The sequence below is a fragment of the Andrena cerasifolii genome, chromosome 2 (genome assembly GCF_050908995.1).
Source record: "Andrena cerasifolii isolate SP2316 chromosome 2, iyAndCera1_principal, whole genome shotgun sequence".
NCBI classification, from domain to species: domain Eukaryota; kingdom Metazoa; phylum Arthropoda; class Insecta; order Hymenoptera; family Andrenidae; genus Andrena; species Andrena cerasifolii.
Window position 1 is genome coordinate 19,774,853 of NC_135119.1, and position 13,912 is coordinate 19,788,764.

General features: G+C 40.1%; 1 protein-coding gene across 1 annotated transcript in view; it reads left to right on the forward strand.

The window, feature by feature from the left end:
• Positions 1-13,912, forward strand: part of LOC143378790 (alkaline phosphatase) — a 355,608-nt gene that overhangs the window by 282,976 nt on the left and 58,720 nt on the right. The window contains exons 5-6 of the mRNA XM_076830761.1: positions 3,274-3,481; positions 6,126-6,266. Of these exons, the coding sequence (XP_076686876.1) occupies positions 3,274-3,481; positions 6,126-6,266 (349 nt within the window). The remainder of the gene's footprint in view (positions 1-3,273; positions 3,482-6,125; positions 6,267-13,912) is intronic.

Consider the following 13,912-nt stretch of genomic DNA (forward strand, 5'->3'; position numbering starts at 1 on the left):
TTAATCCGAATTCAAAAATATTTAGAAACTGGAAGCCTATTAAAAAAAGTCAGTCGCAAAAAATTACAAAATAGCGGCCCACTGAAAATAAATCATGTTTTCGGGGTACAACATTGGGGAAATGTTGATAAAAACAATAAAAGCAGGTCGTTAATTGAAAAAAACTGATCGTCAAGTAATAGCGACGGGTTTTTCGTACAATAAATACCCTTGCTCATTTGGAAGTATAGTTTTCTCTGTAGACTGTCAACGCGGTTGAAAAATGTCACTCTGAGGAAAACGCGTTCAAAGTTCCGCGCGGCTCAGTCGCGCGCTTTACACCGTTTTACGGAAAATACTATATCTCCGTCAATTTTGCGAATTTCTTCATAAAATTTGGAGAGAGCATTCTTGAAACGTACGTATTTCAGAAAATGTGAAAACGAACAAATCGATTTTTAACCCCTCGTTGACACACCTCTTTTTTCGTTCAACTTTGACATACCTGGATGGCTCATACCCAGAACAATTTTTGAACGACTGCTATTCTTACCTGAAGAATCCAATCGTCATGAAAAAAATCATGGGTCAATTTTAAGGTCTGCAGAATGTATTCCAATATTTTTTTATTGAAATTTCATCACAGTTTTTGTAAAAAAAATCTAGACTTCCATGTGTCGAGAAAATACGAAGAAAATCTTCAGAACATTTTAGCTTTTACAAATTCCAATATTAGAAGCTAAAAATCTACAGAGTTATTGTTCAGATGTAATATTTTCAGAGAAAAAATAGTTTGTAAGTCGGCTTTGGAAAAAAGGTATTTATTTTCAATATAGAAGGTACAGAGCTTCAAAATCAGCTTATGGGTGGCTCACACCCAGAGTGTCAACGAAGAGTTAAAGGGTCATTGTACTTTGATCGGCCGAAAAATTGAGCTATTTATAAGAAACCATAGCACATGCATTCTATGTAAATAAGATGCAGGATTAATGCGCAAAACGAACTGGAATACTATATCTATTTTGCCTGAAAGGGAGGAGCCAGCGGAAATCGAATGAAATTCGTGTTTGGGTAACTCCTTATGGAAAGTCAATAAGGCCCTGCGGACGGAAGGAGATGAGCGGTTGTAAAAATCGCGGGAATTTCCCTGAATGTATTTATGCAAATCAGATGCCTCGAAAAATTGAATATTTTATTATGTTAAGGCCCGGAGTGCATGTGTTTCGTAGCAGCACGCTGTGCTGAATTTCTCGTTCCGTAGATCAGCCTTATTAGCATACATGTTTTTTAATTGCTTGCTTAACATAGCAAGATTCAGGGGCGGGCCCGGTGTATTCTGCCTTTCGTTTCGCGGAGTAGTAAAATCTCAGAGAAAACTGTCGTTTAAAAATTGTCCTTTTAAAAGTGCCAACTAAACGAGACCAGGATAGTACAACGTAATGGTGAACAAATTTCAATTAATATATCAATCCACACTTGGTACGTCTCATCCTTTCTTAGATACATAAAATAATCCTGAATATCGCCAGATTTTCATTTCCATTTTTCTCCCGAGAAAGGTGACACGACTATCAACATACATCGTGTTAAATTAAAACTTAAAAAAGAAACTGAAACCTGACACGATACAGAAGTTTAAAAAATGCAATCCCTTTATCGAATAAATGCACGCGTGATTCCTTCCGATAAATATTACACACAACCCACGAATTAATATAAAACCAGTGACCCACTTTCTTCGTCCACGTTTGGGTAAAATGGGCAGAAAAGTCGTTTGAAAATTTCAGTCAAGTTTTTAGATGTACGGGGATAATGGACCTCTTAAATGTGAAACGCGCGTGTACCAAATGCTACTTCATTCATGCTGAATGAGGTGAATACGTCTGTTTTATTTTAAAAAAATGTTGCCCAACATGTCACGCACGTTTGCCGACGTTGCAAATATAAAAAGCACGCGATGTAGGTCGCTTGTTCGCAATCTCCTTTACATGCGATTTCTATTTCGAGCACCTAAAAGACAAAACCCGCAATCACCGAAATGGAAAATCTCGCAGGCAACACGGGAGAACGTTTCCCTTCGGTTGACTTTGAAATTCTGCAAAATTGCTTCTGGGATCACGGTTCTCTGATGGAACACGGGCACGCGTATGAGAAGAACTTTCGAAAACCGTCGGTCTGAAAATGAAAGGCCCGGAACAAAGCGAGAGCGAGCTGAAAATTGACTAGACCCGGCTGTGTGCATAAGTTTCGCACGCGTTTCGTATCAAGAATTATTAATTCCAGCTTCGTCGCGGGGAGCTGCGACTGTACACGCGCGGTTTAATAATTGTTGAAATAATTAAAAGCGGAAGTGTTTTCGGACGAAGTGAAAATTAAATTATAACTTCGTTGAAGCACGGGTGACCGGGACAATTTGGAAAATATTAAAACCCACCGAAATTAATTCTAAAATGCACAATTTAATAATAAAGACAATGTGTTTTCAGTCGGAAATAAAGTGCGAAGTATGTTGAATACGGTTTCTTGTGACGCGAAGCGCAGTAGAATTATTTCTTTAGGATGATTATTCTCGGTAATCTTCATTTATACAGTTTTGGTCCGAGGTGGAAGGAAAATAAGGTGAATTTAATGCAGAAATTTTACCTACTAAATCCTGTAACTAAAGGATTCTGAGTTCACAAATCGCTTTTCGTTACCACGCTTCCAAAATTAAAACTACATTTTTTCACGATTCCCTGTAATTTTCTCAAACGCTTATCTTATCCTTCTCATCCCACCAACAACTAACCATAAACTACATTATCTCGAACGCTTATTCAAAGTCTCAAAGAATTCATCAAATTATCGACAACCAGACCCAATCATTAGCTATACAAATTCACGATGACGCAGTTTCACCATTAAAAATCCAAATCACGCAAAATCTTTTACCCAGGCTCGCGTAATGTGTCAATCCGTATCGCTTCACCGCATATTCGGAATAAGACGAATTACATAAATTTAGACCAAGACTTCCCAAGCACGGATTTCCACGAACTTAAATATCGACGGTGAAAGTCGCAAATGTGGATGACGAAAATCGTCGACAATTTTACACGGTGAACGGTAGCTAGTCTATTGAAACGGTGAATCGATTTCTGGCCTTATGCTCGCCGAACAGTCGAAGGTTAATACCGCGGATCCGATCTATCCCCGTGCTACTCCCGTCCGCCGATTGTGTCTGGCTTTATTACGCGAAATCCAGTTTTATCCGTCTCGATAAAATACGCGCCAATGAAATCACGATCGATCTAGGTGGTGCTCGGCGGGGGCAGGCGTCATTTCGTACCGAAGGTGGTCCAGGACCCAGAGGAGCCGGATAAGGAGGGTAGGCGATTGGACGGAAGGAATCTGATCGAGGAATGGTCCAGGAACCACCGGTTGCGGAACGTGGCCGCGAAATACGTCGCTAACAAGGAGCAGTTCGAGAACGTGGACCCACGAAAAGTGAACCATCTGCTGGGTAACGAACAAAACCACGTTTTTATTGCGTTCGGTATTGAGCTTCGGCAGCACGAGATTCGTTAGCGAGCGGAATTGAAAATCATCCGTGATGAATAAATGGCGTGTCCTCGAGGGTATTCGATAAATTTCAAATGGTATTTCAGGCGGCGTGTTCGCCCTTTGATACTATTCGAATTACACGTGAAATACTTTTCTGTATTGTCGCAACTGAAGAAGATATTTCTGTGGGTTGTTTTAAAGGGGACACCTTGTAGAACATTTCATAGAGTCTATGCACGCGAATTGTTATTTCACTGTGAACGCATTTAGTACTCCCGTTTTTTTCAGAACGATGTGTTAAACAAGCTGTGGTTATTTATTGCATACCCCCAGGGACTATTCACGTATCTCTTCTTTCTTCCTTGCTAGATTGGGCAGTCTTCTGATTTTAAGAAGCGGAGAAACAGAGGCAGTACAGTTTGGGATCAGTCGAGAAAATTACAATGAAAATGAAATAATTTATTAAGCTTTTTCCCTATTCAATTCTTGAAATTTTTATGTGATTTTGTAAAGTAATGTTTTAAATATTCTGATATGCAATGCTCTTTATTAAAATAAACAAGAGAACTTCGCCCATTTGGACATACCAGTAAAACTCAAATTTTCAGTAATGCACCTACTATTCGTATAAAATAATGTTTTCAAAATTCTGGCAATTGTGGACAGAATAGCGTGAGTGGATTGAAAAAATATTGTACAAGATACGAAAATCCTGTTCCAACAGGATTAATTACCAGTAACTGAATTTTCGAATACTTGTCTTTGATTCGAAAATACAAAAAAGGGAGTGCCTGATAGAATTTTAATTATTCTGAAGGGCAAAGTCATTTCAAGATTATATTACAGTGCATTAATAACTTTAAGCACTTCGAAAAATATTTTTCCATCGAAATTATTTAAATTTCTGTACATTTTTCTACATCTTCGAATCCACGAGCTTTTGAGATATTTATAGAGACTCGGCTTGCTAATAAATATTAAATGTGGACGGGTAACACGGATTGAATAATACGATTCGTGCATTACAGTGTTAAACAATTATCAATCGCGCATGATTGCATTAATCCTTGAACACAGTTAGGTCGTAGTTAGTTCGCCCTAATTATAAGCGGTGTGACGTTTGAATTTGAGATTACAGAGGGTCTACCGAACGTGGCTGTTGATTCCCATCGGGACTCGCGAATAAGGATCGGTATTGGCTCTCAATTAATTACTGGAACGTTCTACTTACGAAATTGACGCAAATGCTTGGTCAACCGTGGAAAACGCGTTGGAATTTGGCGACAGAGAAATAATGAGCGAGGGAGCGAATTAAATTTCAGTAAAAGACACGTTTACAGTTAATATGTATCTACTCAGTTCCTAACTGCTGAATGCGACATTGCATTCTCTCCGAAGTTCGCGATTAACGAACTGCTGATACCAGTAAACGAAGAAAAGAAGAGATACGAAGTGGCTGTATCCACAGTCGAGGCAATTAATTTCCAAAATAAATAGGGAATTCAAACATTCGTGCAAACTTTGCACGCACACAGTAGTCGTCAGAATAAACAGGACTGTGCTAGTAAATCTGAATTGAAGAATGAATCGTTACCGAGTTGCGAGATGTTTCCTTTATGACTTCTCTATTATGTGACAATTGAAAAGCATGATATAGTTAACATCCCTTGGAACTTGAAACTTCAGGTGAGGCGAGGCAGGCAGTTCACTATTGTTGTCGAGAAATAAAGGGAAGACTTGTGTTTCTGAATCTATCCCGTTTTCAACCAAGAATCCTGCTGAGTTGTATGCGTTTAAATAGGAGGAAGACAAATCGAACATCTTTTTGCGATGAAGCAGCAATATTTCATTTCATAATTCGCGAACGTTTCCATTTCAAACGTACTCTTACAAATCCTCCTGTATTTATTTTATTGAGTGCTGCGTACGTGCAAATATTGCACTACGAATTACACATGGGCATCAGTGACCATCCCTTCGAATTTTTGACTTTTCCTTAGAACGCATACAATAAATTTAATGTGTCCTTGGATTTGAAAACTTCTGAAATATATCACTGTCATTGGAAATGGTGTAGAACATTAAATGTATTGATCTATGTCTAGTACGCGTCAATCGATTTGTTAACAATTTGAGTGACGCAAGGTTTTTGAAAAAATTAAACTTCTATATAGTCTATCAAATCGTCATAAGAGTCCTACTAATGTATAGGCGAGGGTTTCCCGATGAAAATGAGTACAAACACGACCTTAATCAGGCTATTTTTAATTACACATAATTCAAACGGGCCTCAAAATTCTGTAACCAAATTGAACATCGTGTATGACTAAAAATAACGCGAATGAGGTCGTGTTTGGACTCATTTTCATCGGGAAAACCTCGCCAATCCATTGGCGATGCGTTTACGCAGAAACACTAGAGGATATGGAAATTACAATTTTCATTACTGCGCGAGTAAAGTATTTCTCAGTCAGCGAGGCACAGCGCAAACTCTGAGCTTGATTTGTTTTCAGAGTTAAACATTCGAGGGAGGAGGGGATTGCTCGAAATTATTCGCGTGATAGCGTCGTGACTCACAGTGAAACGGCGTTCGATGATTTCAGGTCTGTTCTCTTATTCCCACATGGACTTCGACGTCGATCGGAACACGAACGGAAGCGGCGACCCTTCCCTGGCCGAAATGACGATAAAAGCTCTTCGTGTACTGGCGAAAAATCCCGAAGGATATTTCCTCTTCGTGGAAGGTACGTAGAACAGGGCCAAGATGTGGGAAAATGCACCTCTGAATTTATAAGTGATTTACTGCCTACGCTGATTTACTGCTCCGCCATGTCGGCGATGCAGTGGGTGAGAAAAAAAAAGGGCGACGAAACTTGTACCCGAAAAATATGAAAGCGTTTTGGGACTATTGTACGCTCAGAATGGTCCAATGCCAGCGAATTATCGCGATGAACTGACTAGAATAGAGCGCCTTCGTTGCCGATACAATCTCTTCCTGCTGGGAACCGCTTCCTCGCTCCCATTGTGGCTTTCGACAAGCGTGCCTTGTTTACTGTACCATGCATCTTTACGTTTTCCGATAGCTTCGATAAGGATTGGTGACATTTCTCAGATATTTGCTGAATTTCGTATGGTTAAAGCAATATACAGGATGGCTGAAATAAAAATAACATGTGTATTCTAGAGCCTAAAATTAAGAAACTGTTCCAATAAAAGTGGATCGTAAATTCATTTGCTCTTTAGATACAAACTCTTTAAGTTACACCTAGAATTATGCTTGACTTTAAAATGGAGGACACTATGAGCACGTCAGTGTGTTATTATAAGGCCACGCTTCGATATAATTGCATTCCAAAAATAAATGTTTATAGAACCCGTGTCTATGGAAATATTTTTCTTAAATACTTCTGTGGTATAGATCACACCTATTACTTTTCAAAAAAATGGAAATCAAAAAATTCTGAAACTTTGTGGATACGTTGGGGATTTCTAATTTTTTTGCTGCCCAAATCACTCTAAGGAGGTGCAATTAGCCCCTGGAAGTTTCTTTTTTCAATTAGATCTATCAAATCGTACAAATTTTATCCATTGTTTAAACAATTAGAAAAAGTTATGAACAAAAATATTAATAATGTTTACTAAAATATTAATAATTGTTTGAAAACTCGAAAAAAATGATCTTAGAAATAATTCTTACAGCATATTGGTCCCTTGGTACTATTCAAATTGCATATAAAATATGTTTGTCTACCATCACGTTTGGAAGGGATATTTAGGTGGCGTTATTTACACAATCCACCCTATACAATTATAACAAGCAACATGCCATCCATTTTCTTTTGTTTCAAAAGCCCGATCACATTTCCAAAATGAAACCTAATAAACACCAATTGTTTCCATTTCACAATTAAAAAACGATTATTCCGCATTTAGCCCTATTGTACTTCCATTCTACAGCTGACATTCAATTTTAGCAAAACGAGTCTTCGACATTCACGGGTACGTAGATATTGAGTGCGGTTCCGCCGCGGCCTGCAAACCCGTGTATTCATTTTTATCATTTCGCAGACCACGCGAACACGCGTAATTCAAATCCTTCAACAGGAATACGATTGAACTAATGCTCCCAGGAGTATTCCTTTTGTGAATAGGGAAACGCGAGTTTCCTACGCGAAGATTGAGTCAGCGTTCCGTACTTTATAGAGTTTATAGCCACCCGCCTCCCAGTAACCCAGTATCTACGTATGTATGTTCCTACATCCCACGTTCTTTCGTCGCCGCCGTCGTCGTGAGAGGCGTTCCCTCGGCTCTCACGGAGATACATATTTTTTTCTCCTCTTCTGCTTCGAGGAACTGCTGATCCAACCACCTTCGCGGCCCCGCGCACCCCTTCGCTCTCCCCCATATTTCGGCGTTCGTACACGGAATAATAATTGCCTCGTTACTCGTTCACCGATTCCGCCATCAAAATAGTGGTGGAATTCGCTGCGGGAGAGGAACCGAACAAAAAAATAGATGGTCAGTGGCGGGGAGCGGCGGAGGGTGGAGGATGACTGGGAATTGCTCCGCGGAATTCGGACAGGCTGCGATTTTTACGGTTCACCCATGGGCAGAAACGATTTTCCAATTAACATCGAACGCTCGCGGAACGCGCGGAAACATTCACGAGTCGATGAAGATCAAACGGTTTAGGGAAAACCGAGGTTCACATAATAAAGTGTTGCCATTCTTGTTTTCCGGCTCGTCCCTTGCATGCCACTCGCCTCGCCTCGCTGGATTCTTCAGCGCGCAATCGCATTTGTGACGTTCGCTCCCCGTAAACGAATCCGCCTTTTGCGCTGCCGAAAACTTCCATTGATTCCTCTGTGCCCGGGAAAACAAACGATTTCACTTGGTGAACCGTGGAATGGCATGCGTTACGCTATGCATCGCCAATGCAGGGACATGCGCCAATCTGTTCCCGTAACTTCTTCGTTATCACAACATCGTGACAGAAAAATGTCACGTCCGAGCTCTTTGACGCGCAGAGATTGAACGGCACACTTTGAAACACCCGGGGATAGGACTGTACAAGCTTTCTGCTTGACGAAAAACTAGGGTAGCAACTGAATGGAGCTGATTTTTAATGGGCATCCAGGTAAATGTGAACGACAACCTTGGACCATCTTGTACTGTTCAGAAAATGAAATGTAATTAATTAATAAAGCGCCACGTTGATAAATAATCGTTTACTGAGCGAATTACTAGAAAGTGTACCTATATACAGTAGGTAGGGGATGTTTATTGCATCTCTCTGAAATTTAGGAAACACGCACTATTTTCATAGCAATATGATTGATAAAATGATTCGCTTCTAACTTTTTTTTAGTCAAGATAGCGAGGTGCACATTTTTGCAATAAATAAACTTTACAATAATATTTTTCTATTACTGTAAGTATGGAAGGTATAAGTGATTTATTCGAGTGGAATATATCTGCTCATTTGTAAAAGTGTACCATTCTAAATCCAGACTCTCACAATCAGTTTTCGCACTGATTTCCGGTACTATATTTCCTAGTGATCCACTATTCGTCAAATAGATGACTTGAAAAGCGAACGTATACCTATATCGCGAAAGATAGAGTAACAGTGCTTTTTCTTGCCAACGTCACGAAAAGATGCCCGAGGAAATTGTGGCTCATTCCTGTTCTCGACGGGGACACGCATTCAACAGCATGAAATTTATGTCAGGGTATATGTGGCGCGAGCGGATATGTTTGAGGATGATGAATTTCTGTAACGAACGCTGCGGTCGGCGATGTTCCTCGACATTGTCGACCGAAGACCAAACGTTTTTGTAGCTTTCGGACTTTGATTTAATCTGGGGAAATTAAAGCAGGGGAAAGAACTCCTTTGGATTAAACTGTATTTAACTGTAACTGTGGTATTATTAATTTTTTAAAATGTCAAAAAATGGGGCGGTCCCTTTTGAAGTACCTAATGTTACAAAACTTTTAATGTTTGGGTAGAGCGTTTCAGGCTTTATTTGGGAAATATTTTTAAACAATTTTTTCAAAAAGGAGGACCCGAAATTACTTTTGTCTCGCACGACACAGAAATGAAATCCTGTTTTCGCTCAACAGTTTTTAGACTTTTGAATGAGAAATAACTTCAAATGCTCGTATGACGAAATAAAATTTCGCTCGTGTAACTGGAGCGGCAGAAACGTGTCATTTTAATACATATAAATACGTCGTTTTAGTTTTTGTCACACATTTCCTGTATTTAATACTTTTTTCATCTATAATTCTGAGGAATGTGAGCGCGTACTATAGATGGGTTTTCAATATCGATTCATAGTGACTTTTGAAAGTATGAAATTTTGAACACGCGTTGCACATTACACCGCATGTTTACAAAGCTAACGAACTGCTGCAATTTTAAGCGCACCAACACCAGAGAGTTAAATCGAAGAATGAAAAGAATTTACTGTTTCAGCAGTCACCATTGAATGCCAACAACAATATTTAAACGTTTGCAATCATAATGAAGCAACAGAAATTCCGAATTCCTTTAGTTGCCTTGCTTAACTTGTACCCTTTACACAACATTGCATTCAGCAATGTGCTAAACCATGCATTTCCAATGATAATGCTTAGATATATCTCCACAATTAAAAAAAAAAGAAATTCACCAATGGCGGATCGGCCAGGGGGTCAGCTTGCCCGACAGCAAGTGGGCCCTGTGGCCCCGATGAAGTGGGCCCCCGTAAACACTGTAATTACTAAAAAAAATATACATTTGTGTGTAAAATTTTAATTCTACCTTTTTGCCACTAATGTATTTTTTTGAAAATGTTATTTATTTCTTATAAAAATTAAACGGCCTTATAGTTGTGGGTGGGCCCCCGTTGTCTCCAGGTAACCAGTATTTTTAGACCCAGGCTGCCACTGTACTTCACTAAAATATCTGAACAAACATCTCAACCCACCTACCTTTAAACGAACACAAACCTGATCACCGGATCTCGACATATCATCCACGAAAAACGTTCCACAATCAGCACCCCTTTTTGACCCTTTATCTCTACGGAACCCTTCAAACTTATTCCTCCATACACTCAACCACACTCTCTCCCTAATTTACCCAACGAAACATTTACTCCAATATACTCCCCCATTTCTTTTCCTAATCAATCAGTTGCTCTCAGACTCTACAACCAAACACCCCCGTAACAAATACATGGACACCTTCGTATCATCACTTAACAGATTATCCTAACAATCCCAGTAGCCTTGACAACGCCCAGCCGCATTAGCCACCCTCTGTCGGCGACAAAAATTCGAACATGACCTTAATTCGCCTGGTAATTCCAGCGTCGCTTAGAGGTCCCCGAGAGGGTCGCGGCGGGGAGGGGGGGAGGGGGGGTGTTAAGATCCGAAGGAGAGATTTCTAGGAAGCCGCCGGTAACGAATTCTTATCCAGGGGAATCCGTGGGTCGGTGCGGTGTTATCTGGTCCCGCTGCGAATTTCGGATTTTAATCCGAATAACCGGGGACCAGGTCTGACGAGTTACGTTCCTTCGCGGCGCTAATGCGCCAGACGTACTTTACAGCGGCAATCGGGTGAGGGGGCGCGCGCGGAAGCACCCCTGCTAAAGTCTCTCGTAAACCTTTTACAACGCGTTCCCCTGTTCCGGTTACGTGAATTCGAGGCGAGAAATTTTCGCGATCTACCCCCGAAACGGTTCGGCGGTACTTTGCAACACTTTTCGGGCGAGAAACTACGTGGAACGATGCGTAAAGCACCGAGCACGCGACGTAAATAGGGGGAAAAAAGAGCGTCGCTGTTTCAAAAGTAACGGGCAAATAAGGTTTACGCTTCGCGTGCTCCTCCCCTCCCCTCGCCCCCCCCCCGCCCTCCCCCCGGGCCCAACCCTGCTGCCTTTCCTTTTCAATTCCCGACGAGTGCATAGGATTTAGAGATGCATATTTTTCGCGATTCTCTTTTACGACGGTGGTGTTGATTTTAGTCATTTTCAACGGTTCACGGTGACGATGGTATTGTTTGTGTTTAATGGAAGGTGTGGCGATAGAGGGATTAAATGAGGACCTTGCAGCGAGAGGGGCGCAACTCCGTTTTTGACAGTTTTTGAGTTATAACGTGTAATATAAGTAAAAAAATATTCTACATCGTTTTGTGCACGGTTTCATGCAAATCCGATAGAAAATGAGCGATTTATTGCAAATTTTGAACGGAATTTGTACCCATTTCTGTTTCGTGCAATACTTTTGTTTTCGGCAGCTGGAGATTTGAAAAATTCGCCGAAAATAGAAAGAAAAACTTATCAACTCAATAACTACTCCTTAGTGTGCGAATATATATTTTTTTTTCAAATAATTTTATAAACAGTTTTGTCTAATTTATTCGAAGTTGGTAAAGATGGAGCTACACACCTTTGCTGCAAGGTCCTCAAATGGAGTTTGAATGTGAGTGACGTAATTAACGAGTGATGAAATAGACTGGTGTAAAGTTCGTCTTTTTTGCAGCGTGTTGCATTTTAGTAACGAAGTTCCAATTTAAGTTTGCAAACAGTGGCAAGGCCTTTGTGTTTGAAATTGACTGTCCACTTTATTCGCCTTTTAATTGAGCTGTATCATTATTTAAGTAAAATATATATTTTAGTGATTATGAAACGCAGAAATGCGTAAAATTTCGCGGGGGAACAAACAAGCGAATCAGTACTGCAAAGTATGCTTTGCAAAACATGCAATTCGGTTTACAAACACCTAATATTAAAATGTTTTTTAATTTCCTTTGGGTACGGCAGTGATATTATGCATTGGGTTGTATTAAATAGTCTTGAAGCGTTCGCGATGAGGGGACTATTTAATTTTCCGCGTATAGAATTTCACGTGATATAAACAAAGGCACCTGCCTCTGAATGCGAAACGAATTTTTCCTACCTTTCAAAGTTGCTCCTCATTCAAAAAACAGCAAGCCCTTTGCATATTTTTTAATTTCGAGCAACAACGATACCCTCCAATAGATAGAACGCTGCGCGTGGCATAAATAAACAGTATTTCGTTTTTACAACAATGAATATCTTCGCTGAAGCGAGTTCAATTGTTTGCAAATTTAATGCAGTTAACTAATTCAATACGTGTACCCGGTTACACATTCCCTCAATCGTTAATGACAGAAAATGGAAGCTATAGACGATGTCACATTAATTAACTGGAGAATAAAATAAATTTACGTACAATTTAATTGGTTTGTTTATTCCAGCCATTTTATTCCACTTCGGCCCTTTGTAGGCAGATGAATAATAAAATGTCACTTCTGTTTCTTTCCTCTTGGAAGTCTCATTGATCATTCGTGTTCCGATTTGTTAAGTTTGTAAAAAAAAACTTTCTTCATCAATCCACTGAAACACTAAATACCAAAACCTTCGAAATAGTAGATACTTAGGTACTCGCTAAGCTTGACAGATAGCATCTAGGGATTGCAAACCGGTAAATCGGTAAATCGGTTTGAAGCTTTTTTCACTGATAACGTAGTAGATATCGACGGAATTATGCGCTACATATTTTTACCGGTAATTCGCCAAATTTTTACCGGTAATTCGATAAATTACGTATTTCTCGCGATCTACCGGTAAATATAGAGAAATGCATAATTTACCGGTAAATATCGAGAAATACGTAATTTATCGAATTCCCGGTAAAAATTTGGCGAATTACCGGTAAAAATTGTATGTATAGCAATGTAGCGCATATATATAGCGCATAATTCCGTCGACATCTACTACGTTATCAGTGAAAAAAAAACTTCAAACCGATTTACCGGTTTGCAATCCCTAATAGCATCTCACACATAAAGATCACTATGCAAAAATTCGAAATGAAAGAGCTAATTCTAACAATTTGTTCACTACACTCAACTATTTTATTCGGTACGAGGGTGAATTAAGGATGATCCGAACGTAAAACCGCGTTCCACGACGCACTCCAGAGCAGATGCGCGAATTCATTCTTTTTAATAATTCCCCTCTATTCCCGTCCTCGTGATTTTTATCTGCTGGCTCCTTCCTCTACCACTGCTTCTAAATATGTTGACGGAAGTGGCCACTCGACGTGGCAGAACCGAGACGATAAGACATCGCCGAACAAGCAGAGGAGGAAGCAGCTACCGGGGCCAGTTTTTTCCAAGCTGCAACACGCGAACCCTTGAACGCCGCTCCGCCCCAGATGGCACACGTTTCTCTGGTTTGCTTATTTTTATTCGCCATGAAATTAGACGAATCTCCCAACGAGGGAAACGAAATTCCTTCATCCTCGTTTCTACAATCCCTTCCGAATTTCCAGCTGCCCTTCGAAATCGCGGAATAAAAGCGTGTCCGTAGGCTCC